The sequence below is a fragment of the Rattus norvegicus genome, chromosome 8 (assembly GCF_036323735.1).
Source record: "Rattus norvegicus strain BN/NHsdMcwi chromosome 8, GRCr8, whole genome shotgun sequence".
Taxonomy (NCBI): domain Eukaryota; kingdom Metazoa; phylum Chordata; class Mammalia; order Rodentia; family Muridae; genus Rattus; species Rattus norvegicus.
The window spans coordinates 46,398,463-46,426,237 of NC_086026.1; the positions used below are offsets into that span (position 1 = coordinate 46,398,463).

A 27,775-nucleotide genomic window follows, 5' to 3' on the forward strand; every position below is an offset into this window, starting at 1 on the left:
CTCTGACCTCATAGGTAGCAATGAATATCCTAGTAAGAGCACCAGTGGAAGGGGAAGCCCTGGGTCCTGCTAAGAGTGAACCCCCAGTGAACTAGATTGTTGGGGGGAGGACGGCAATGGGGGAAGGGTTGGGAGGGGAACACCCATAAGGAAGGGGAGGGGGGAGGGGGATGTTTGCCCGGAAACCAAAGAATTATTATTAATTATTAAATAAATTAAAAAAATTTTTCAAAAAAAAAAGATTAGCAGAAAACATGACCGCATGGATAAAGTATGGCAGTGATCACATCATAAAATGTGCATCCAAGAAAAGAACACATTATCCACACAAAACACACTATCACTCTAGGTAAGCATTGGTGGCTTTGAATTTACTATTTAGCCCAGGAACTCTCGACCATGCAGAATCCATCATTAGCTGTCAGTTCTAAGAGCACAAGAGGGAATAGAACACTTGAATAAGCAAGATGGTCTAAAGAGTCAAGAGTTACAAATCAAGTTTTATTCATAAGGAATACAATTTAAAACAAAAATGATTAAAATGAATATTAATATAAATATATAAAAGTATTTTCAGATGTGAAAAATATTAACAAGAACATATAACTATGAAATAACAAAACAAAAACTTCATTTAAGATCATAACAAAAATATTTCTAAACAGCATATTCTTAGTGAACATTTAGAAGCACAGTTATATTGCTGTTTCTCCTCTAGCAGGCAAAATGGCAATGCAGTTCCCAAGTGGTCTCTCAAGTGGTGTTATCCTAAACAGAAAGAGAATAAGATATCAATCAGTCAGACTGGCTTAGTGAAAGATAAATTTAGTGTTTCTTAGCAAAAAATAAATTAAACTATGAGGGAGAGTATTCATCCAAAAAAATGTTGGTATTATTCAGGATGGCGGTCCGCAGGGGAATCCTGAGAAAGCAACCTATTCTTCAGGAGGCTCTCTTCCTGCTGTGTGTCCCATTCCAGCTCTTTTGCAATTCCTGAGACCAGGGAGAGGAAGGCAGTTATTCAGAAACTGATGTGTTGGGGACTTGCATGCTAGCTATCAGCTTGCTGCCTTCTACCCACTCAGCTCTATTTTAGGTCACCATTGATGTGTTAACTGATAACATTGCTGGTGTGTCTGTGGGCAGGGCAAGTCTACAACAACCCTGACAGTAATGTGGGCTGCCCATCTGGGCCTCAGACTTTAACCAGTGCAAACCAAGAACAGGGCAATGGGAAGAGACCTCATTGGGTTGCAGGATGAAAGGAGAAGTCAACCTGTCACCAAGATGAAAGCCAATGACAAAGAATAATTTGCCATATGCACTCGGTTCTTATCCCTGAAAGGTGCTTCCCAACTTGGAGGTCACATGACCACAGAATATCATTTATCACAGGAACAAAACTTGTTCAAAGTGGTACATAGCATCCATTCTATCACAGGGACATGCAGTAATATGATAGGTTATTCATCTGTCACCATTTCCAGACTGCAGCTTCAAAAAGAGCACCAAAGCATAGTTGTTAATAAGTCAGTTCCTGAAAAGTGGTTGTCTTCCCAGAATACTCGTGCACAGACAGAGGAATGAACATTCCATAGCATGAGGTGGTTGTATTGTTGGAGTGTACATTATTAAGGTGGTAGGGAAAGCAAACATGTATCAAATTGGCAAATGGAATCAGATAATTTTAGGCTGACACAGCTGCTTGTCCCTACCAGATGTTGCTTGGTCTGGAGGTTGCTGGTTTTCTCCTGTTCGTCTTTATCTTTCTTGTTCAAATCAAACAAAAATTTCTGTAGCAGCGGTGCAGAATCAAGCTGTTCTGCTTTGCTCTCTTTTCTGAATGGGAACAACTTCTTCTGCATACATATCTTGTCCATATGGATCCGGCTGGGCAGGTTCCTGGAAACACACACTGCATAGTTAGATCCTGCACCCTCTTCCTCCCATTCCTACTCCCAAGTCTCACAAACACGCTCTGGACCCAGATACAAGTGAAAACTTCATAGAATACATCTTGATACACACAAGGCTGCTGCACAAACATCAAACAGCCAATTCAGGGAAGACTAAATTGTTTCTGTGACCCAAGTACCAAAAAGCGTTCATTTCTCTCCACAACAACAGGGGATATACATCTATCCATGGAAGCAAAAGGCATGGGGGCAACATTAATAAATAGTGGGCAAATACCCTCAAAGGAGGTCAGTAGAATTAAGGGAAGGTCATGTTATCCATGTGGTCCACACACTGAGTTTTGTTAAACCTGGTGTGACCGCAGAGGCCCAGTTCAGCCTATTAGCCATTTGGTGAGCTGAATAAGTACTGGTCTACCTAGAGCCTTCTGAAGATGCCTAGACACTCTGGGTATGAGTAACAGTCTCCTGTGGACCTAAAAACTGAGTCCAAAAGGCCCAGGACACAGTGATGTTTAAAGAGCACAAGACATGGAGCCAGAGCTGCTAGACCTCCAGTCAGAACAAAGGATGGCACCTGTGGGCAAAGCAGAGTTAATGGCCTCTCTGACCAGTGCTCACCGATAGAAGTTAATTTCCTTCTGGAGCTCCTGAAATTTCTCACAATGCTCGATGTTCCTCATCTCTAAGTTGTGCAGTAATGACATGACCTCCCTCTCCTTTATCTTCAATTTTTCATAAAATGGATTTGACCTGATGTAGCGGCTGGCCCTAGGAGAGTAAAACCCAATGAACATCTGCGTTTAGGAATATATGAACTCAGGCTGGGTCTTCTAGTACCCCAGCCCTGGGAGGACAATTTCTGAGTTCTACATATTGGAAGCTTCTTCAGCTTCAGAAACTTGTTATTCTGGGCCCAGGACCCCATAAGCTCGGCATCGAGATAAAGGGTTCCCAGGTTCCCTTTCTTCACTCAGAAGGGCTGGATCTGCAGTCAAGCTAGTTATGCTAACAAGGGCCTAGGCCACAGCTCTCCCACATCCAAGACCTAGAAAACTGTGATTTCATTTTTCCTGTTTTGACAACAGGAATTCTACATCCTGAATAATTAATATTGTAGAGACACACAATTCACACAATTATGGAGTTGAGAACATAAATCGCCACAAAAGTATAATCTGCCCAAATGGCACAAATATACAGACAAATGTGACCACATTGGCAAAGAAGTGTGCAGTTGAAGAGGGGCTCCCAAAACAAAGCACTCACATCACCATGAAATTGTTATACATGAATATACTCAGGAAAAAACATAGACCCCTAGATTCCAAGTGTGGGGGGAAATATAAACATATAAAAATTGTGCATATGCATGTAGGTGTGTACACACAGAGACACAGAAACTGGGACACACACACAGGAAAAGAAAAGTAAACAGTAAGAGAATGAAAAAGGGAGCGAAATATGCAAACGGAGAACACAATCAGAATCAGAAAAAATGCATGCCACATTATTGGCTCAGAGGTAAACAAAAAAGAAGGAAAAGCCCTGTGTCTCTGGCCATCTAGTCAAACATTGAGATGAACAATTTGGGATCTGTCACCTCAGGCTACTGCAACAAGAGTCCAGCACTAAGTCACCTTCCTAGCACACACCCAAACTCACAGCACCTAGAACCTTGCAAAGCTACCACCTGTCAAGGGCTTTCCAAATGCACACTGGGAACTCATGCTCCAGTGACGTTATCCCTGAATCCTCACTAAGGCCACAAGTTCAGATTTTCAGCTGGAGGCAGCAGATGAGACCATTTCCCATCTCACTCCTGACCAAGGGTCAGGTTCTGAATCTCCTCTATATCAGAAATGAGGTTTAGGACAAGTTCTTTGGGAGGCACAGCTTTCTAGACCCCTACACCTTAATAGAATAAGATGTAGGTGACACTGCAGGTCCATGAATGACACAAGGCAGTTTGGAGCAATGCATACCTGTTGTTCCTGTATCTCTCTGTCACATAAGTCAGGAGATCTCTTAGCTCATTTCTCTCCTCAGTAGCTGACTGCAGCTGTCTAATCAGTCTCTGTTCTTCTGTGTTCTCCGTGTTGGCCTCCTTGTTGATTACCACAGGGCCAGGGGATGATGTCAGTCTCCCATCATCTGTAGGTAGAAGAACACAAGTGAACATTTTTGGGGAAACTGATGAGTGTGCATAGACCATGGCAAGCCCCGAACAGGAGGAGAGCATGTGTAGACCACAGTGTCACCACAAAGAGTTTGTTGTTGCCTAAGAGACCTCCTCAGTGGAAGTCAACTCTCCCAGCACTCTATAGAGACCAAGAGATGTCAGATGCCGGGTGTTCCCTATGCCTGCTGACCCATGCTCCATGTACCACAGAGATGGCTTCTACGGGATTGTTATCAACTTAACAGGGTACAACTTTCTTTCAGGACCCTCACCGCTGTACTTTCAGAAGTCAGATGATAAATTCAACCTCCAAAAGATTTGAGTGATTGGAGATACTCAGATGTCCTGCACTGATACTCTAGGCCACACCATTTGGAATTTAAAAGCATTGCGGGGGATGTCATGGTCAACGGACTTATCAATTCCCCTAACTGAAACACCAAACGCCACAGAAGTGCCAATTGGTTACAGGCTGAATCTTGGTCTACCTGCTACAAATAGTTTTAGTACTGTAAAAAAATGTTTGTAACACACAAATTCTAATTTATAATGCTAAGGATGTCCCATCTCTGCCAATTTGAAAAAGTCAGAGGAGTTCTAAGAACATAAGGCCAGAAGCATAATTCTCTCCCTGATACTAAAGACAGAGATCTACTTTATTTAAAGAAGCAATGAGAGTGAAGTAGATTGATGCCCTGTCTAAGTTCAATAAAGTTGGATACTCAGTGTCTCCTGATCGTGTTATTATATCAATGTAACGTATCATATGCACGTTAAAAGTGAAGGCCAGAAGTTCACAGAATAATGGCATTGGCCTTACCATATCCCCCATTTGGGGATGGGCAAACTAATGTTCTGAAATCCTTGACTTTTAGGAATTGTGATCTTCATGGAAATTCAATTCCTTTGCAGATACTCCAGTTGTTCTGGCCTATTGCTAGACAGGTCAGCCTAAGCCTATTCTCCCTCTGACAGAAAGCTCAGCATACAATTCACAGAACTTACTCAGCATTCCCCAGGCCAGCTTTCGTTGTCCATCATTTATTTTTGATGAAAGGCGAGATTCCCTCACTCCAGTCTGTCCAAAATCGGCGTTCACTCTCCCAAAATTCTTGCGAAGCCGGGAAAACATGTCTTCCTGTGTATCTGCCAGGCAGGGACTGAGAAAAAGTAGGGCACTGGTGGTTACTACAACGCTGGTGACGTCACAGAGGATGCCAAGAACTCTCTAGGACCCAATAGAATGTCCAAGAAGGGACCGCTGATGTCATGGTGAACAGACATTGCCTCCCTGCTAATAATCTCCCTGTACAGTGCATAAGCTGAGGTGCCCTTTCCTGGAGACCTTCCCAGGGCATAGCCACTGAGCAACTCCTGCTTGCAAGACCAAATTTTCGTCAAGGCTTGATTATAAAAACCTGAGTAATTCTTATGCATTTTAATGAATTTTTCCCTCTAAATCCTGCCCAAAAATATCTCATCTTAAGTCAAATTATCCTTACTCATCAACATCAGCCATTAAAAATTCCTGAGAAATAATACCAGTTTGAATAAGCAGTCAGAAGGTTCTCCTGTCTCCTTATGTACACGTGCTTGAAATCACATCAAGAAATAGCCTGTAGGTTAGGTTGCGACATGGGTGTGTGTTATGGGAACACTCATGAAGCCTTGTCGTTAGCTTAGCCTTCGACAGTTGCCACAAAATCCCTTAGGAGAAAGAGTTGAAATCATTATGTTGTTCGGAACAGTTTGGATTCCAATTGCCAAAGGAAAGTGAAATGTAGGAGCTAGCAATGGAGGCACCCTCATGCTGCTTGGGGGTTCTCCTCTTTTTACTAATGTCACCAAAGGAGCATTGCTCACAGGCCTCTGTAAGCTCTACCATGAGATTCTGACTGACAGTTTGTGTCTTAGGCCTTTCACAGGGCATGCACTATCTTCTCTAAATTTAACCCCATTCTTCTAGTTTTGAGACCCAACTGGTGATTATCTCTTAACCCCTATGCCCTGTTTTGGTCCATATCACTTCCCTACCATGTCTATTCTGAAGCTCCAGCTTCAGCTTTCCTCACCCTATGTTCCTCTGTAAGCCTGGAGTTCTGCCCACATACTTTCTGCAGCATATCTTGGCCTTCAGATCTTTATTATGTCCAATCGGCAGTTAGACAACATCTAAGAGATCTCTCAGCTTGTGTTGAGCTGGTGAGAAGGACAAACATCTACAAAATAGCAAACTTGATGATGGACCGTAGAAATGACAAGACAGTAATCCTGCCAGCACTTAGCTCTCTGCCAGTAAAGAACTAAAAATTGAAAGTTGACACACCTTAGTACAAAGGGAGCTCACCTCATCATTTCCCCTTTTACACCAAAAAAATAACTTTATCTTTAACACTGATCAGCTAGATAAAATTAGAAAATTTATAGGATACATCAGATAAGAATGACTGTCACAACATTTAGTCCATTTGTATTTGGCAAAATTGGAGAAGGTACTTCATGAACTACATTATATTAGTGTAAAATTTTGTACCTGAATCATTTTCTCTCACTTTTTAAGCTTTTGTATTCTCTATTTATCATAGCTTGCACTTATTAGCCATAACAACTCTCCTGAAATGAAAAACAATTTTGTTAATTTTAAATAATTTAAGGGTTTATGTGCTTCATCTTTATAATTTTACACCTCTTTTGTGGACATAGAGCCATTTTTTTTCTTTTTTCATCTTCCACAAATAGATTATTTTTTCTCTGATATGGAGAAGGATGCAAGGGTGGACTTCAGATATGAGGTGATGTTGGATATCAACGGAGTTGGGCTGCATGATGCGAAATTCACAGAGAACAAAAAAGGAGTTTAAAAAACTAAAATGAGCACAGTGGGGATGAAGAAATGAATGCTTAGCATGGAGAGGTTTGGCAGTGGACTTGGGATTTGTGGGGTGGGCTGGGTTTGGGTGGGGTTCTGGAGTAGTCAGAATGTTGTCTGTTCTGGTCCTTCCAGGGAAAGTCCTCCCTCTTCTCTCATCCCTCCTCTTCCTCCACCACCACCTCCAACTGCCATAACTGCCTCCTACTACAGCAGCAGCTTCTGGGCATCTGCCTTTCTGCTCAAGCAGAAGTGCTCGGGGGTGATACAAGCTTTGAAAAGTCCCGGGCTGCAGTCAGGCCATGCACACTCTGTTGTCAAACCCGTAGGGGCTCAGGATTTATGGTGCCAGAGCGGTTGTGGCGGGCATTTTGATGCTCCAGTGGGTTGTCTGTCGAGCCCCTCATTCTGGACCTCCCATGTCCCCCCTGGTCCTGTCAGGTACCTAGTTGTCACACTCCTGTGTGATGGTGAACTCGTTTTCTTTTCTGAGTCTCATGACAAGAAAAGGTTAAGAGTAAACTATCTAATCATCTCCATCTGAGACCTGAGAAGGAGAAAGGTTGCCTGAAGAAACAGGAAATTCAGAGAAAATAGCTTCCAATTCTAAAGAAATGACAGAAATTGTTGGCTACCGTGACAGACAGTCAGCAAATATTCTTGTGTCATTGTGGCATCCAGTGTCAATTGAATGGGTCAGGGGCTCTGACAACACTACTGTGAAGTAGGTCATTTGAAGGACTATCCTCACTTTCTCTCCAAAGCCTGGGACAATAGACTTCCCCATGATCTCCTTCTCCACAGTCTGGACAGCTTTCTGGCAGCAGTGGAGGTAAGAGGACAGTATTTCACCCCATGACCACTTTGCCACATTTGAAGGACACTCCAGTTAGGGTTCTTTAGTGCCCATCATTTTCTTCAGAATAGCATGAGGACACTGCCCGGACTTGAGGTCTCTCCCACTGTGAAAAGCCTTTGACTACTAGGACAACTGAAATGGCAGATTCTTCAGATCTCTAAAGAATTAGAGAACCATCTTTTTATGTAAAGTCTATCTCAGTGCACAAATGTGGAATTTTTTCAAAGGATTTACTGTTTAATTTGAATACATATACAAGAAGCTAAATAAAGCTTATTTCTGTACCTAACTAAACAAGTACCTAACATCACTAGAACGCTGAGTATTTATAGTTGGATAGTGCTATTTGCATTCCTTAATTATCCATGGCAGTGTACAGTAGTAATTTTATACAATTAGAATTTTATACCGTATTGTGAATAAGATGCATATACTTATAGCTTAAACAAGAGTTTAATCATTTATTCAAGTATAATATGAAATTCTATCATCATTCAAATTCCATGTCATCCTAAAGTATTTGGCACTTGGTGTTGCTTCTTAGTATAAAAAAAGATTGAATAATCTATGCTTTTTGTCATGTTAGCCCCTTTCTCCTGCTTCCAAAACCATAGATAGCAGAGAAAAAGGTTTGAGGAGAGAAAGAGCAAGTAAGAAAGATATCCCTGATTCTAATCTCCTTTACTGTTTCCTCTCTGACCATGACCAGTAAAAATTGCAACCAACCCCCTGAATGACAATGAACATCTATAACCCACTGCTGACAAATAAGCAGCCACCCATCCTTCCTTTGAGAGTTTGGGTGTCATGTTCATTAAAGTTGTATCCATATCTTTGTGGGGTGACAACAAGTTTGGGGACCTTACGATAATTGGGATATTTTCCAAATCCTGTGAGATCTTGCACTTTCAAATGCTTCCAGGTACTGAATGTGGAGGGATTAACTAAAGTCCTGGCTACATTAACAATTGAAAATATGAACACACATTCACACCTTTGAGGAAGGTCACACATTATCTACCTTTGATTTTGCTCAAAACTATCGGTCAGTTACTTTTTTATTTAGATTCAGGTATCTTGTTAGTATACAGGCCGAAAGGATATAGATTGTTTGCCAAAATATTGCTAATTGCCTCTAAGCCAGTCACCAATAGAATTCCTCCATCCTTTCAAGTCTCATCAGAGAGGCTCTATTTTGCACACTACTCACAATACTTATGTCACCCATGTGGCAAACTAATAGGGAGTGTTATGATCTGCTTAAATATTTCAAAATTTTCCCTATCCAAAGTCTTACACCGTCCCCCCCCCAAAAAAATGAGAGAGATTCCTCACAAAAACAAGTCCACTAGTGCTGGTACCATTTTACATATCAGTCACATATCTGTTACTGCAAAAAAATACCATGACTAAAAGCATCTCAAGGAATACAGTTTTTCACCTTATGGTAACCAACCCCCAACTACAAAATTATATCGTTGCTAAGTCATAAAGTTAGGTTACTACTCTTTTGAATGGTGATGTAAATATCCTGAATAAAGTATGTCTCTATGTGATTGCCCCAGGAAGTAGTTGGAACCAACGGGTTGAAAATTGCACTTTGTGTGTGGAGGTGGTGGTGGTGGTGGTGGGTTTTTTGTTTTGTTTTGTTTCTTAGTTTGGCCTCTTTTTCAAAACCCAGAGGCTGATAAGTACATACACCAATATCTGGGTATTTTATATAATTCCTATAGACTTTGTGTCTCTTCTCATGATATCAACAGACTTGGTTTCTTTTTTACTATTCCCCAAAATGAACTTGAAATTATTAAAGGTGATGCATTCTGCAGTGATGTAATGTATACTATGTAGTAGTATCTGACTGCCCCGCTCATTTGTGCTTTCATTGGTTGAGATCTTTATTTCATTCCCTGAAGCCCTACATCAGAATTAGGACGGGATGGATTTAAGCATGTAGATGATTCTGGTAGGATTTGATATAACAATATTAATCCTACTGATGCATGAAAATGAGAAGTGTTTTCATTTTCTGGTTTGTTCAGTTTTTTGTTATTTTTCTTAATGTTTTCATTGTAACATGTCTTCACTTTCTTAGATTTATTACAAGATTTTTAAGGCTATTCTGAATGTGTTTGTTTTCTTGGTATGTTTGTTGATATTTATTGTTGGTATACAGGAATTTTATTGATTTTAATGTGATTTCAGTGTGTGGGTCCATGAGCTGTAAGAATTTTCTAGTGGAACCGTAGTGTTCTTTACATATGGATCATATCACCTACAAATGAGAATACTCTGACTGCTTTCCGTCATATGGACATGCCTTTACATATTTCTGTTTTCATATTGTTTGGAGAAGACTTCACATACTACTTGGATTAGATGAAAAGATTGAACATCTGTGACATATTCCTTATTTTAGTGGAAATGCATTAAGATTTTCTCCAGTTAGGATGCTGTTGGCCTTCTAAATTGTCTTTATAATGTTAAGGTATATCTTCTCCATATCCCAGATTCTCCAGGACTATTTCATGTATCACTGTGAGAATTTGCCAAAGAAATTGTCTGCCTCTAGTGCAATGATCATGTGTTTCCTGTTCTTGATTTCATGTTGTGTATTGTTTATTCATTTGTATTTGTTGAAACATTCTTGCTCTCTGGAGGCAAGCCAACTTGATCATGCTACCTGATATATCTGAATTTTATTTGCCAGGATTTTATTGAGAAATTTTTCACTTAAGTGTTCCTTCCGGTCTTTATTTCTAGGATTCGAAGAGACACCATGAGCAAGGGAACTTTTCAAAAAAAGAGTTTATTGGGGATTATTGTTTCAAGAATCATGAGTCTGTGATCAGTATGTGGGGGTACATGGCAGCAGGTAGGCCACCATGTTTCTAGAGAACTAGCTGAGATCTTACATCTTATCTGCAAGTTGGACACAGAGAAAGTGAGAGTTAAGTATAAATGGTATGGAATTTGGGAACCTCAAAACCCAATCCCATAACAATCCTACAAAAAAAAAAAAAAAAAAAAAACAACATATCTTCTACTTCTTCCCGCACATTTCCTCTAATCAGCAACAAACATTCATACATGTGAGTTTATGGGAGCCACTATCCTTCAAAAGACCACATTCTACTCCCAATTGTCCATAGGATCTTAAACATATCGTAATGAAAAATGCACTTAGCTCGCTTTCCAAAAGCCCTATAGTCTTTCACAGTCTACACAGTTTGTCCAAAGAGCTTCATAAAACTGCAGGCAGTCCCTTAATTATTCCCTCTATGAAATCAAATGGCCAATTACGCACATCCAATGTGTAATGCCAAATCACATATGTTATCATTGCAAAGGGAAGTTGGGAAGGTGGCAAGCCAATTCAAGGCATAATCCCAATAGCGCACACTCCACATTCTCTACCTCTGACAGAAGATGAAGAGATTATATGGGTTCACTCCTCTGGCTTTGGTGATTGTAACATAATTCATAAACTTTTATTGTATCATATAGATCTGTGGATGGTGGTTGTGTTTTCAATGTCACTCATTTCTAGGAATCTTAATATTTCCTTATTTTTTTCTCACCTGATCCTTCAGTAGTGTATTGTATATGTTGCTTACTTTCCATGAGTGTGTGTATTTTCTGTACTTTTAATTGTGTGATACCAGTTTGATTCCTTTGGGCTCAGATAGAATGCACAACATTCCTTCAACTTTCTTATATTTTCTGAGGCTTGTTTTTATCCTAATCTGTGGTCAATTTTGGAGTAATGTCCACAGGCTGATAGAAAATATATGTATAGTTCACTGTAGTTTTTTAGTTCCATTTGCCTGATCATGTCACTTAATTCTGCTTCTCCTATTTTGTTTATTTGCATATGATCTCTTAAGTTGTCAGAATGGAGAAGTAATAAACAAATCACAACCACTATTATAACTAATCTGTAGTTTCACTATTATAACTATCTGTAGCTATCTGATAACATACATTTTTAAATTTGGGTAGCCTTTGTTAATATGTATATATTTAGAATTGTAGTATGTTTTAGTAATTGCAAAGTATGAAGTGAATATCCTTATGTCTTCTGGACAGGATGAGTTTGAAATCTATTCTGTCAACTAGATAGAGAAACTGCATAGGATTGCTAAAGGGACATGGTTCTTTGTTCTGTTTCCCTAGTATACCCTCTATATCTCTCATGATGGCAGTCCTGTTTCAGGCGAAATATATGATTGTTTACTAGGGAATTGAGGTTATTGATATGTAAATATTATTTAAACTTCTGTGTTAACTATTGTCAGTTTGTTAATTTTTAAGACTTTTGTAGGCTACTTTTGATTGACTGTCCTAGTGGTGTAAATTTTTTTGCTGTGTCCTCTGGTATTTTATCCTTCCCTGCAAATAAAGTATTCCTATTAGGATCCTCTATAGAGGTGGCTACTGGTTATACGTAGTTTTTAATTTATTTATAATATCACATAATCAGCACAGTAGCTGGGCAGCTGCCTGTTTTGCATGGAACTATGTCTAATTTCCAAATAATGACTCTGAACTCTTTCTTACAGTGTGGCATCTTGGCTGCTCTTTGTTCCACTTGGACAGCCCTCAGGACCAGGCTTTCCTCTGTCTTAACTCATGGCTGCTGTCCTGCTTCCTCCCTCCTCTCCATCACATCCATTCTTCCTTTCTTTTTTTTTTTTATTAACTTGAGTATTTCTTATATACATTTCAAGTGTTATTCCCTTTCCCGGTTTCCGGGCAAACATCCCCCTCCCCCCTCCCCTTCCTTATGGGTGTTCCTCTCCCAACCCTCCCCCCATTGCCGCCCTCCCCCCATAGTCTAGTTCACTGGGAGTTCAGTCTTAGCAGGACGCAGGGCTTCCCCTTCCACTGGTGCTCTTACTAGGATATTCATTGCTACCTCTGGGGTCAGAGTCCAAGGTCAGTCCATGTATAGTATTTAGGTAGTGGCTTAGTCCCTGGACGCTCTGGTTGCTTGACATTGTTGTACTTTTGGGGTCTCGAGCCCCTTCAAGCTCTTCCAGTTCTTTCTCTGATTCCTTCAACGGGGGACCTATTCTCAGTTCAGTGGTTTGCTGCTGGCATTCGCCTCTGTATTTGCCATATTCTGGCTGTGTCTCTCAGGAGCGATCTACATCCGGCTCCTGTCGGTCTGCACTTCTTTGCTTCATCCATCTTGTCCAATTGGGTGGCTGTATATGTATGGGCCACCTGTGGGGCAGGCTCTGAATGGGTGTTCCTTCAGTCTCTGTTTTAATCTTTGCCTCTCCCTTCCCTGTCAAGGGTATTCTTTTTCCTCATTTAAAGAAGGAGTGAAGCATTCACATTTTGATCATCCGTCTTGAGTTTCGTTTGTTCTAGGGATCTAGGGTAATTCAAGCATTTGGGCTAATAGCCACTTATCAATGAGTGCATACCATGTATGTCTTTCTGTGATTGGGTTAGCTCACTCAGGATGATATTTTCCAGTTCCAACCATTTGCCTAAGAATTTCATAAACTCGTTGTTTTTGATAGCTGAGTAATATTCCATTGTGTAGATGTACCACATTTTCTGTATCCATTCCTCTGTTGAAGGGCATCTGGGTTCTTTCCAGTTTCTGGCTATTATAAATAAGGCTGCGATGAACATAGTGGAGCACGTGTCTCTTTTATATGTTGAGGCATCTTTTGGGTATATGCCCAAGAGAGGTATAGCTGGATCCTCAGGCAGTTCAATGTCCAATTTTCTGAGGAACCTCCAGACTGATTTCCAGAATGGTTTTACCAGTCTGCAATCCCACCAACAATGGAGGAGTGTTCCTCTTTCTCCACATCCTCGCCAGCATCTGCTGTCACCTGAGTTTTTGATCTTAGCCATTCTCACTGGTGTGAGGTGAAATCTCAGGGTTGTTTTGATTTGCATTTCCCTTATGACTAAAGATGTTGAACATTTCTTTAGGTGTTTCTCAGCCATTCGGCATTCCTCAGCTGTGAATTCTTTGTTTAGCTCTGAACCCCATTTTTTAATAGGGTTATTTGTTTCCCTGCGGTCTAACTTCTTTAGTTCTTTGTATATTTTGGATATAAGGCCTCTATCTGTTGTAGGATTGGTAAAGATCTTTTCCCAATCTGTTGGTTGCCATTTTGTCCTAACCACAGTGTCCTTTGCCTTACAGAAGCTTTGCAGTTTTATGAGATCCCATTTGTCGATTCTTGATCTTAGAGCATAAGCCATTGGTGTTTTGTTCAGGAAATTTTTTCCAGTGCCCATGTGTTCCAGATGCTTCCCTAGGTTTTCTTCTATTAGTTTGAGTGTGTCTGGTTTGATGTGGAGGGCCTTGATCCACTTGGACTTAAGCTTTGTACAGGGTGATAAGGATGGATCGATCTGCATTCTTCTACATGTTGCCCTCCAGTTGAACCAGCACCATTTGCTGAAAATGCTATCTTTTTTCCATTGGATGGTTTTGGCTCCTTTGTCAAAAATCAAGTGACCATAGGTGTGTGGGTTCATTTCTGGGTCTTCAATTCTATTCCATTGGTCTATCTGTCTGTCTCTGTACCAATACCATGCAGTTTTTATCACTATTGCTCTGTAATACTGCTTGAGTTCAGGGATAGTGATTCCCCCTGAAGTCCTTTTATTGTTGAGGATAGCTTTAGCTATCCTGGGTTTTTTGTTATTCCAGATGAATTTGCAAATTGTTCTGTCTAACACTTTGAAGAAATGGATTGGTATTTTGATGGGGATTGCATTGAATCTGTAGATTGCTTTTGGTAAAATGGCCATTTTTACTATATTTTTTTTTATTAATTTGAGTATTTCTTATATACATTTCAAGTGTTATTCCCTATCCCGGTTTCCGGGCAAACATCCCCCTCCCCCCTCCCTTTCCTTATGGGTGTCCCTCTCCCAACCCTCCCCCCATTGCCGCCCTCCCCCCATAGTCTAGTTCACTGGGGGTTCAGTCTTAGCAGGACGCAGGGCTTCCCCTTCCACTGGTGCTCTTACTCGATATTCATTGCTACCTATGGGGTCAGAGTCCAGGGTCAGTCCATGTATAGTATTTAGGTAGTGGCTTAGTCCCTGGACGCTCTGGTTGCTTGACATTGTTGTACTTTTGGGGTCTCGAGCCCCTTCAAGCTCTTCCAGTTCTTTCTCTGATTCCTTCAACGGGGGACCTATTCTCAGTTCAGTGGTTTGCTGCTGGCATTCGCCTCTGTATTTGCCATATTCTGGCTGTGTCTCTCAGGAGCGATCTACATCCGGCTCCTGTCGGTCTGCACTTCTTTGCTTCATCCATCTTGTCCAATTGGGTGGCTGTATATGTATGGGCCACCTGTGGGGCAGGCTCTGAATGGGTGTTCCTTCAGTCTCTGTTTTAATCTTTGCCTCTCCCTTCCCTGCCAAGGGTATTCTTTTTCCTCATTTAAAGAAGGAGTGAAGCATTCACATTTTGATCATCCGTCTTGAGTTTCGTTTGTTCTAGGGATCTAGGGTAATTCAAGCATTTGGGCTAATAGCCACTTATCAATGAGTGCATACCATGTATGTCTTTCTGTGATTGGGTTAGCTCACTCAGGATGATATTTTCCAGTTCCAACCATTTGCCTACGAATTTCATAAAGTCATTGTTTTTGATAGCTGAGTAATATTCCATTGTGTAGATGTACCACATTTTCTGTATCCATTCCTCTGTTGAAGGGCATCTGGGTTCTTTCCAGTTTCTGGCTATTATAAATAAGGCTGTGATGAACATAGTGGAGCACGTGTCTCTTTTATATGTTGAGGCATCTTTTGGGTATATGCCCAAGAGAGGTATAGCTGGATCCTCAGGCAGTTAAATGTCCAATTTTCTGAGGAACCTCCAGACTGATTTCCAGAATGGTTTTACCAGTCTGCAATCCCACCAACAATGGAGGAGTGTTCCTCTTTCTCCACATCCTCGCCAGCATCTGCTGTCACCTGAGTTTTTGATCTTAGCCATTCTCACTGGTGTGAGGTGAAATCTCAGGGTTATTTGATTTGCATTTCCCTTATGACTAAAGATGTTGAACATTTCTTTAGGTGTTTCTCAGCCATTCGGCATTCCTCAGCTGTGAATTCTTTGTTTATGCTCTAAGATCAGGAATCTACAAATGGGATCTCATAAAACTGCAAAGCTTCTGTAAGGCAAAGGACACTGTGGTTAGGACAAAACGGCAACCAACAGATTGGGAAAAGATCTTTCCCAGTCCTACAACAGATAGAGGCCTTATATCCAAAATATACAAAGAACTCAAGAAGTTAGACCGCAGGGAAACAAATAACCCTATTAAAAAATGGGGTTCAGAGCTAAACCATTCTTCCTTTCTTCTTTGGTAGCTTCTTCTTCCTTCTTCCCTCCTAGTGATCCTCTCTAGCAAAGCCCTCAAAAACTCACCTCCACCATCTCTCTGCTGTGCTTCTTTATAATCACAATTAACTGGGAGCAGAGTCACTTTTTTGGGAGGTTTAACCAGTCTTACTTTCTACCAATTTACCAATTAGCTTTAAAATACATGCAGAATTAGGTCAGTCCCCTACAGGGTTTTCTTTTCTTTCTTTCTTTTCTTTTTTTTTTTTTTTTGGTTGGTTTAATTTTTCCTTTACCTTTTTACTTTTTATTTGATTTTTGGCTATCTCTTATTAATTGTTTATTTTATTTATTTACATTTCCAATGTTGTTCCTCTCTCCAAAATCCCCTAATGAAGCCTATCATCGCATTTCTGCTCAGCTTTCCCTATATAACAGTGCTCCCCAACTCACACATATCCATTCCCACCTCACACCTCTAGGATCTCCATTTGGTGGGGCAACAGGCGTAGCAGAATCAAGGTCCTACAACCACATTGATACAAAATAAATCAATCCTCATACACAGTACCTAGGACCATAGACCCATACTTGTATACAAGTTGGATGGCAGTTAAATCCCTAGGAGCTGTGGGTTTGGTCACAGAGGGTCTGGTTAGATATTAAAGACCAATGATTGCTGCTTTCTCTTCTTTTTCTGGTTATAGAGGAAATTATGTTTGTGTGCTTCTCTTTCTTGAAATTATTGTGAGATGATTAATTTCTTGGATATTCTTGGGTAAAATTTAGTTCGTTGTCTTGTAGTTTAACTCCTATTGTCCTATGTTGTGCTTTCTTAGAGAAAAATATTGTTTAAATTTAGTTTTGTCATGTAATATCTTGGTTTCTTCATTTATGGTGATTGTGAATTACACAGTGTATAGGAGCTTGGGTCTGCATTACATCTGCCCAAGATATTCTGGCTATTAGTGTATCTATTGAGAACTCTGGTGTAATTCAAATAGGTCTGAATTCATTTGGTACTGGATATTTATACCTTACCCCTTTTTAATGTTCTTTCTTGGATCTGTGAATTTAGTGTTTTAATTTTTATGTGAAGGGAGGAATTTTTCTGGTACAATTAATTTGGCATTCTGTAGGCTTTTTGTATTTTTTTGGCCATTGCAATTCACTTCTATATCTATTATCCTTAGGTTTGGCCTTAAATTGTGTCCTGAAATTCATGGATATTTTGGATTCAATACACCATACATTTTCATCTGAGATGGATTCTTTTGCTTTGTGTGGTGACCTCCTTGATCCCAATTCTTCCATTTATTATCCCGCTGGATAATGAGACATGGTCAGGAATGATGACCTCTTACCATAAACTATATGAAAATAGGGAGGTAAATTTGTGTGTCAAGTATCAGTAGCCTCCTGGATAGGTTTCCTTCCTGGTTGGCCATATACAACAGTTTCAAAAGCCCATGATTTATGTTCCCTGGGATTCCTACGATGATGCAATCAGACATGACAGAGAAAGACCAGAATACACATGAGGGAACTTGATTTATATAATAGAGAACATTTGAAAGTTGGGTTACAAAATATCTGATCACACTGTGATCTCCAAGAATGTATTATTTAATGAAAAACTATTTTGTGGTATAGCATCGCCAGGGCACAGACATTTATGCAAGAGCTGTTTCCTGTAAACATCGAGTTTATTACTGTATGGCTCACCTACCACACACCTTTATTGCAAAGGTAAAGAGTGCACTTAGGTCCAGAGCATTCAAGGCAGGACTTGAAAGGAAATGAAGGTAGCTAAGGCAATGGAAAGTCTTAGAGTTGAAGGATTTTTAGGAAAGTGTTCAGAGGGAACAAGAATTCCCTTATTCTGGGAGGTCAGTGAATTAGGAAGGACCCTTGGGAGTTTTGTTGACAACAGCATCTGAGTCCGGGAACTTCATTGATAAAATTAATGTCTGGATTTTGTGTTGTGAAACAGCACATTGGCTCTGCAGCGTTTGGCAAGGTCCATGGACAGAGAGATCACACCAGCTGGGAACAATCTGACAAGAAATCAGGTTTCCTTTAGTCACCTGAGAGGTCCTCAGGAGAGAGGAATGGATGAGTAGCACTTTAATAGAAGGCTTTAGGATCTCATTTAGTGCTACTCTAGATGCCTTCAATATAGATGCAGAAAAAGAAAAACTAAATGACTTCACAGGAATTAGCTCAATTCTGATCATGATTATTTCATATTGGCAGTTTGTACTTGATTCGTCTTTTTAAATTTAAACAAGAGCATAGGGTGTAAATTCGAGGTAGCATTACAGTCACAGTACGTTAATACCATCTTTAAGGTGCCCAGCATTGAACCCCACGTGGGTGGAGATTTTACTTTTAAATGCATCACCAGAGAAAATTTCCAATTAACCATGCCAGGGAGGCCCTGATCAGTGTGTATGTTCTGTTCATCTCCACAACAACCCACTTCAGCAGAAACGCCTCCTTTTTACAGGTGAAGAAACCACAGCTCAGAGCAAATGATCATCAGATCCCTCAGTCTCACTGGCTGTCAGTTACACCCACATCCTTCTCTGTGAAGGGAAGCATTGGGCCTGATGTGGGCTGTGCAAGCTGACTCTCCTGAGATGATCAATGCTCTTCTTGAACCTGGGAGAACTGAAGACAAGATGAGCACACAGACTCCTGGGATAGATTCTGCCTCTGGGTCCTAGGACGGGACACAGTATCCCTTGCCATGTGCCTCTCCTCATCTGAGGAGTCTGTTCCCATGTGTCAGCTTCTATGGCAGTGGGTCTCAACACTCCTAGTGCTGCAACTCTTTAATACAGCTCTTCATGCTGTGGTGACCCCAACCATAAAATTGTTTCATTGCTACTTCGTAATAAATATTGCTGTTCTTATAAGTCATAATATGCAAGGTATCTGTTATCAAGGTATCTGATATGCAATCTGTGTGAGAGGTTGTGCCTCACAGGTTGATAAACATTGCTTTATACAATTTATTTTTAAAAGAAAGGCCTTCATATAAGGAGGACCTGAGGCAGTCCTAAGTGCAGAGAAACCATGAAATAGTGACAAGTTTTAGCAGTCCCAAGGCTGCTTGCATTATCAACAGCAGAGCTTTCTGGCTAAAGGCACAATGTGAAATCACGGTCCCCATTACTTTTCTTACCTCAATTTTCTCCGTTACGTCTGTCTGCTTGGACATGTTTGTCCAGGAAGCTAGTCTCTGTAGTCTCTGATAAAGGCAGAATGCTAAAGGCAGGAATGGTTTCCCTCTTTCGGCCCACAGTCACTTTTATAGAAGTAAGTTCAAATCCCCCGTGGGTAACTGTCTGTTTCTCACATAGTGGATGAGAATTGAAATATCATCTGTTTGAGTTGACAAAAACCAACTCCCACTTCAGATTTAGAGCTGACCAACAATTACTTCCAGGAGAATGAAGAAGCCTGCCAGGCCTGGATACTCAGATCTCCTCCCTGCTGGGATAATCCCACCCACAGTAGACTTCAGCTTCAGAAGCAGGTGTTACAGAAAAGTCTGTCCTTAAGATTCTGTAATCCACAATATGCACAAACCCTTTAGTTGTTAGGTGGCCGATTTGGGGAGTTTCTCCATGTTATAACAATTCTGCCCTCTTCTCTCCCCTTGGATGCACTCTGTTCTCTCTTGTCTGTTGGTCCTAGAAGGACCTGGGTCAACTCATGGGCTTCTAGGGGAGGAACTTTTGTTGTAGGAGTGAACATGGATCAAGAATGCAACCCCATTCTGACTGGGCAACTAAGCTCCAGAAAATTTCCCCAGGCAAAGACTTGGGTCATGTGGGAGCCTACACTGTTTAACAGGGAGATCTGGTTGCTTTCTCCAGGAAGAAGCACTTGGGGGTTGAGTATCACTTCTCAACCTTCTGTTTTAAGTCACTTCTCAGAAGAGATACTTTGTTCTAACTCCTCCATGGGACCTACCCTTCAGTGTGGCTGGAGGATCCTATGGTGTTAGAGCTCTGAGCTGGGAGTAGGAGCACTCAGACTGACTTGGAGAAGCCTATTTTCAAGTTTATCTAGATGTGAGGAACAGGTGCTTTTAAAGAAGCATGTGAAAGTTTTTCTTGCAGGAAAGCCCACTCTGCTGGCAAAGTCAGGCAGGACAGGGAAAAGGGAGTTCATTTGCTGCCATCACAACCTACCAGACTCTCTGTGGGGTGAAGTATTCCCTCACCTTGGTAACAAGAGCATGTAATAAATGAAGTTTTGCCACTCTCTGTAGTGGAGCCGATGTCAAAGTCTCACTGAGAATCATGCATAGCCTGGATTTAGGCTGTATTAATGTAGGCAACAATTTCAGTGTTATCTGCAAGGTACCATGGGAGAGTAGTAACCCAAGTCTGCATGCACCTCGACAGTTTTCACTGTAGTCTTCTAATTCATTTTGTAAAATTTTATAGTGAGTTCATGGAAGAACAGGCTCAAACATAGACATGAACAATCAAAGACACCCACATACACACACACACACACACACACACACACACACACACGCCCATACTTTACTGACATGGTGCATATTTTTTGCAAACCACAAATATGGTGAGCATTAATGAAAATACACTAATTATTAAATCAATGGAGGAAGCTGTGGTGAAGCTGGGGCTTAGAGTTACTTAAAAGGTCCTATGAAGGCTCTTCTTTTACTGGAGGCTAAACTTCAAATGCAATTGGGGTTCCCTATTTTCTTTTTGCATAGCACATAGGACTAGGGTGGAAACCAGGGTTTTCAGCATGTTTGGCAAGTACTGTAACATTGAATTAAATCCTTAGGCTGGAACACTATTAATGTTACACAAAATTACAGGGCAAGCTGGATGAAGACACCTAGCTGACAGTGTGGACATCTTAAGATTTGTACTGGACAGTGACAGACTTTTCTGAAGACTGGAAATGTTTACAATGTCAGAGAGAATGGAAGGCCCCTCAGACTACAATTTACTCTAAGAACAGTTTATTCAAGTAAGGGATAACTTCAACTATTGTCTCCTGTCACAGATGTCAGTAGAAATTATGCAAGGTATTGTATGCCAGTGGTAGCATTAGCAAGACAAAGCACACCTTGTCTTGAAGGCTAATAAATTAGGAATATGTATAGCAAGACACAAGCTCTTCCAGGTCCTTTCATAGTAACTGAGAAGCTCAAATACAGTGGCAATGTGAAAGTGTGGTGGATATCTAGTTACCACTAGCTTCTGTTTTGATACAGACGACACGTTCTGTGGCATGGTCAGCTTATAATGAATGACTAGAGGACCTATGCTTGAGAATAAACAAACAATACATTGCTTCTCTAGATGCTGAGCTCTTAAAAGCCTTGGTGTCGCAGCAACTGTTTGTGGACATTCTGGATCATTCCTTCTGAACTTTAACTTTCTGAGTAACTCAGACTCTGAGTAAGTCAGTTCAATTCCATAAATTGGAAATCAGTCACCTGGAAAAAAATACTTTTACAACAGGAACCCAGATTTGCCACGGAAAAAGGGCAGCTTGAACTGGCCCACCTAGGTTCTGGATTTGCACAGGCTTGCTATCCAAAAGAAACATGTGCTCACAGCTGTAGGCTGCATTCACTATGGTTGCTCTTGAGGTTCCTCCCTAAACGGCTTAGATTAAGATAATATTCTTAATATCTATCAAAAGAATTCATTATGTGCAGCAGGCCTACAGGAAGATGGTTTCCATTCTGTATTTTATAAATGTGCATAGTAGATATGGTCATCATTGATACTAGGTGAAGTATCTGCTCTTATATGGAAACTAAGTGATGCTGGAGGAACATCCTGAATCCTCAATGAGCAGTGGGGCCACCTGAGCCCTCTTTGGATGCCTGGTAGCCTAACACATTGAGCCTGCACAGCTCAGTAAGAATACACATTTCCTGAGATCTCTCTGTTTAATTTGAGGTACCCTGTCCACCTAAGGGAGCACATGCCCTGGAAAGACAAAAGCCACCTGCAGGATCTGTGGTGATGACTCACAGGTTAGAACCTGCAGGATCTGTGGTGATGACTCACAGGTTAGAACCTCTGCTGCTCTCTCAGAAGAAGCACATGGTTCCCAACAATAATCTACAACAGAGAATGTGATTCCTTCTTTTGGACTATGAGGGAAATTCACCCAGGACAGGCCACAGACATACAGTAGAGAAAAAGACCCAATGACATAAATGATCATTCTACGCCTAATCCACAACAATAAAAACACAGCATATGTATGGTCTAGGACAACAGCATTTATCAAAACCTTTTTCCCAACATGACTTTGGAGGTCATTATCTGTGGGGGTATATTGACAGTGTATTGCAAGAAAGACTGAAGCATATGGTTCTCCATTAGGATTACTTACATATACCTTTGGAAATGTCAATTTTTCTGCAGCTCTACAAATATGAGTGTATATTAGTCAAAATGTGCTACACAGGATCAATAATGAACGTGTGTTGTAGACTGCTTTATTAAGATTAGCAGAAAACATGACCGCATGGATAAAGTATGGCAGTGATCACATCATAAAATGTACATCCAAGAAAAGAACACATTATCCACACAAAACACACTATCACTCTAGGTAACCATTGGTGGCTTTGAATTTACTATTTAGCCCAGCAACTCTGGACCGTGCAGAATCCATCTTTAGCTGTCAGTTCTAAGAGCACAAGAGGGGACAGAACACTTGAATAAGCAAGATGGTCTCAAGAGTCAAGAGTTACATATCAAGTTTTATTCATAAGGAATACAATTTAAAACAAAAAAGGATTAAAATGAATATTAATATAAATATCTAAAAGTATTTTCAGATGTGAAAAATATTAACAAGAACATATAACTATGAAATAACAAAACAAAAAATTCATTTAAGATCATAACAAAAATATTTTAAACAGCATATTCTTAGTGAACATTTAGAAGCACAGTTATATTGCTGTTTCTCCTCTAGCAGGCAAAATGGCAATGCAGTCCCCAAGTGGTCTCTCAAATGGTGTTATCCTAAACAGGAAGAGAATAAGATATCAATCAGTCAGGCTGGCTTAGTGAAAGATAAATTTAGTGTTTCTTAGCAAAAAATAAATTAAACTATGAGGGAGAGTATTCATCCAAAAATTGTTGGTATTATCCAGGATGGAGGTCCACAGGGGAATCCTGAGAAAGCAACCTACTCTTCAGGAGGCTCTCTTCCTGCTGTGTGTCCCATTCCAGCTCTTTTGCAATTTCTGAGACCAGGGAGAGGAAGGCAGTTATTCAGAAACTGATGTGTTGGGGACTTGCATGCCAGCTGTCAGGTTGCTGCCTTCTACCCATTCAGCTCTATTTTAGGTCACCATTGATTTGTTAACTGATAACATTGCTGGTGTGTCTGTGGGCAGGGCAAAATCTACAGCAACCCTGACAGTAATGTGGGCTGCCCATCTGGGCCTCAGACTTTAACCAGTGCAAACCAAGAACAGGGCAATGGGAAGAGACCTCACTAGGTTGCAGGATGAAAGGAGAAGTCAACCTGTCACCAAGATTAAAACCAATGACAAAGAATAATCTGTCATTTTCACTCGGTTCTTATCCCTGAAAGGTGCTTCCCAACTTGGAGGTCACATGACCACAGAATATCATTTATCACAGGAACAAAACTTGTTCAAAACGCTACATAGCATCCATTCTATCACAGGGACATGCAGTTATATGATAGGTTATTCATCTGTCACCATTTCCAGACTGCAGCTTCAAAAATAGCACCAAAGCATAGTTGTTCATAAGTCAGTTCCTGAAAAGTGGTTGTCTTCCCAGAATACTAGTGCACAGACAGAGGAATGAACATTCCATTGCATGAGGTGGTTGTATTGTTGGAGTGTACATTATTAAGGTGGTAGGGAAAGTAAACATGTATCAAATTGGCAAATGGAATCAGATATTTTTAGGCTGACACAGCTGCTTGTCCCTACCAGATGTTGCTTGGTCTGGAGGTTGCTGGTTTTCTCCTGTTCGTCTTTATCTTTCTTGTTCAAATCAAACAAAAATTTCTGTAGCAGCGGTGCAGAATCAAGCTGTTCTGCTTTGCTCTCCTTTCTGAATGGGAACAACTTCTTCTGCATACATATCTTGTCCATATGGATCCGGCTGGGCAGGTTCCTGGAAACACACACTGCATAGTTAGATCCTGCACCCTCTTCCTCCCATTCCTACTCCCAAGTCTCACAAACTCGCTCTGGACCCAGATACCAGTGAAAACTTCATAGAATACATCTTGATACACACAAGGCTGCTGCACAAACATCAAACAGCCAATTCAGGGAAGACTAAATTGTTTCTGTGACACAAGTACCAAAAAGCTTTCATTTCTCTCCACAACAACAGGGGATATACATCTATCCATGGAAGCAAAAGGCATGGGGACAACATTAATAAATAGTGGGCAAATACCCTCAAAGGAGGTCAGTAGAATTAAGGGAAGGTCATGTTATCCATGTGATCCACACACTGAGTTTTGTTAAACCTGGTGTGACCGCAGAGGCCCAGTTCAGCCTATTAGCCATTTGGTGAGCTGAATAAGTACTGGTCTACCTAGAGCCTTCTGAAGATGCCTAGACACTCTGGGTATGAGTAACAGTCTCCTGAGGACCTAAAAACTGAGTCCAAAAGGCCCAGGACACAGTGATGTTTAAAGAGCACAAGACATGGAGCCAGAGCTGCTAGACCTCCAATCAGAACAAAGGATGGCACCTGTGGGCAAAGCAGAGTTAATGGCCTCTCTGACCAGTGCTCACCGATAGAAGTTAATTTCCTTCTGGAGCTCCTGAAATTTCTCACAATGCTCGATGTTCCTCATCTCTAAGTTGTGCAGTAATGACATGACCTCCCTCTCCTTTATCTTCAATTTTTCATAAAATGGATTTGACCTGATGTAGCGGCTGGCCCTAGGAGAGTAAAACCCAATGAACATCTGCGTTTAGGAATATATGAACTCAGGCTGGGTCTTCTAGTACCCCAGCCCTGGGAAGACAATTTCTGAGTTCTACATATTGGGAGCTTCTTCAGCTTCAGAAACTTGTTATTCTGGGCCCAGGACACCATAAGCTTGGCATCGAGATAAAGGGTTCCCAGGTTCCCTTTCTTCACTCAGAAGGGCTGGATCTGCAGTCAAGCTAGTTATGCTAACAAGGGCCTAGGCCACAGCTCTCCCACTTCCAAGACCTAGAAAACTGTGATTTCAATTTTCCTGTTTTGACAACAGGAATTCTACATCCTGAATAATTAATATTGTAGAGACACACAATTCACACAATTATGGAGTTGAGACCATAAATTGCCACAAAAGTATAATCTGCCCAAATGGCACAAATATACAGACAAATGTGACCACATTGTCAAAGAACTGTGCAGTTGAAATAGGGGCTCCAAAAACAAAGCACTCACATCACCATGAAATTGTTATACATGAATATACTCAGGAAAGAACATAGTCCCCTAGATTCCAAGTGTGGGGGGAAATATAAACATATAAAAATTGCGCATATGCATGTAGGTGTGTACACACAGAGACACAGAAACTGGGACACACACACACAGGAAAAGAAAAGTAAACAGTAAGAGAATGAAAAAGAAAGGGAAATATGCAAACGGAGAACACAATCAGAATCAGAAAAAATGCATGCCACATTATTGGTTCAGAGGTAAACAAAAAAGAAGGAAAAGCCCTGTGTCTCTGGCCATCTAGTCAAACATTGAGATGAACAATTTGGGATCTGTCACCTCAGGCTACTGCAACAAGAGTCCTCACTCAGTCACCTTCCTAGCACACACCCAAACTCACAGCACCTAGAACCTTGCAAAGCTACCACCTGTCAAGGGCTTTCCAAATGCACACTGGGAACTCATGCTCCAGTGACGTTATCCCTGAATCCTCACTAAGGCCACAAGTTCAGATTTTCAGCTGGAGGCAGCAGATGAGACCATTTCCCATCTCACTCCTGACCAAGGGTCAGGTTCTGATCTCCTCTATATCAGAAATGAGGTTTAGGACGAGTATTTTGGGAGGCACAGCTTACTAGACCCCTACAGCTTAATAGAATACGATGGAGGTGACATTGCAGGTCCATGAGTGACACAAGGCAGTTTGGAGCAATGCATACCTGTTGTTCCTGTATCTCTCTGTCACGTAAGTCAGGAGATCTCTTAGCTCATTTCTCTCCTCAGTAGCTGACTGCAGCTGTCTAATCAGTCTCTGCTCTTCTGTGTTCTCCGTGTTGGCCTCCTTGTTGATTACCACAGGGCCAGGGGATGATGTCAGTCTCCCATCCTCTGTAGGTAGAAGAACACAAGTGAACATTTTTGGGGAAACTGATGAGTGTGCTTAGACCATGGCAAGCCCCAAACAGGAGGAGAACATGTGTAGAACACAGTGTCACCACAAAGAGTTTGTTGTTGCCTAAGAGACCTCCTCAGTGGAAGTCAAGTCTCCCAGCACTCTATAGAGACCAAGAGATGTCAGATGCCGGGTGTTCCCTATGCCTGCTGACCCATGCTCCATGTACCACAGAGATGGCTTCTACGGGATTGTTATCAACTTAACAGGGTACAACTTTCTTTCAGGACCCTCACCGCTGTATTTTCAGAAGTCAGATGATAAATTCAACCTCCAAAAGATTTGAGTGATTGGAGATACTCAGATGTCCTGCACTGATACTCTAGGCCACACCATTTGGATTTAAAAAGCATTGCGGGGGATGTCATGGTCAACGGACTTATCAATTCCCCTAAGTTAAACACCAAATTGGCCACAGAAGTGCCAATTGGTTACAGGCTGAATCTTGGTCTACCTGCTACAAATAGTTTTAGTACTGTAAAAAAATGTTTGTAACACACAAACTCTAATTTATAATACTAAGGATGTCCCATCTCTGCCAATTAGAAAAAGTCAGAGGAGTTCTAAGAACATAAGGCCAGAAGCATAATTCTCTCCCTGATACTAAAGACAGAGATCTACTTTATTTAAAGAAGCAATGAGAGTGAAATAGATTGATGCTCTGTCTAAATTCAATAAAGTTGGACACTCAGTGTCTCCTGATCGTGTTATTATATCAATGTAATGTAACATATGCACGTTAAAAGTGAAGGCCAGAAGTTCACAGAATAATAGCATTGACCTTACCAAATCTTCCCTTTGGGGATGGGCAAACTAATGTTCTCAAATCCTTGACTTTCAGGAATTGTGATCTTCATGGAATCCTTTGCTGATACTCCAGTTGTTGTGGCCTATTGCTAGACAGGTCAGGCTAAGTCCATTCTCCCTCTGAAAGAAAGCTCAGCATACAATTCACAGTACTTACTCCGCATTCCCCAGGCCAGCTTTCTTTGTCCATCATTTGTTTTTGATGAAAGGCAAGATTCCCTCACTGCATTCTGTCCAAAATCGACGTTCACTCTCCCAAAATGCTTGCGAAGAGGGGAATACATGTCTTCCTGTGTATCTGCAAGCAGGGACTGAGAAAAAGTAGGGCACTGATGGTTACTACAACACTGGTGACATCACAGAGGATGCCAAGAACTCTCTAGGACAC

The 27,775-nt window shown here is 41.1% G+C and overlaps 1 protein-coding gene across 1 annotated transcript; it reads right to left on the reverse strand.

The window, feature by feature from the left end:
• Window positions 1–483: 483 nt before the first annotated feature.
• LOC134480135 (uncharacterized) lies at window positions 484–27,734 on the reverse strand. Its single transcript, XM_063266363.1, has 9 exons — window positions 27,545–27,734; window positions 26,348–26,516; window positions 10,510–10,585; window positions 7,719–7,784; window positions 5,104–5,326; window positions 3,902–4,070; window positions 2,538–2,687; window positions 1,716–1,902; window positions 484–768 (listed from the first exon to the last, which is right to left on the reverse strand). Exons 1-9 carry the CDS (start codon window positions 27,669–27,671, stop codon window positions 754–756), a joined length of 1,182 nt encoding a protein of 393 aa, XP_063122433.1. The 5' UTR covers window positions 27,672–27,734; the 3' UTR covers window positions 484–753.
• Between the last annotated feature and the right edge of the window lie 41 nt (window positions 27,735–27,775).

Excerpts from the sequence above, each read along its gene's own strand:
- LOC134480135 (XM_063266363.1), bottom strand. The coding sequence starts at position 27,671 with ATGTATTCCCCTCTTCGCAAGCATTTTGGGAGAGTGAACGTCGATTTT. Across the intron at positions 10,586-26,347 it reads GAGAGATACAGGAACAACAG|AAATAAAGACCGGAAGGAAC; the intron begins GTATGCATTGCT and ends TTCGAATCCTAG. Across the intron at positions 5,327-7,718 it reads TCCCAGGCTTTGGAGAGAAA|AGAGTTCTTGGCATCCTCTG; the intron begins GTGAGGATAGTC and ends ATTGGGTCCTAG.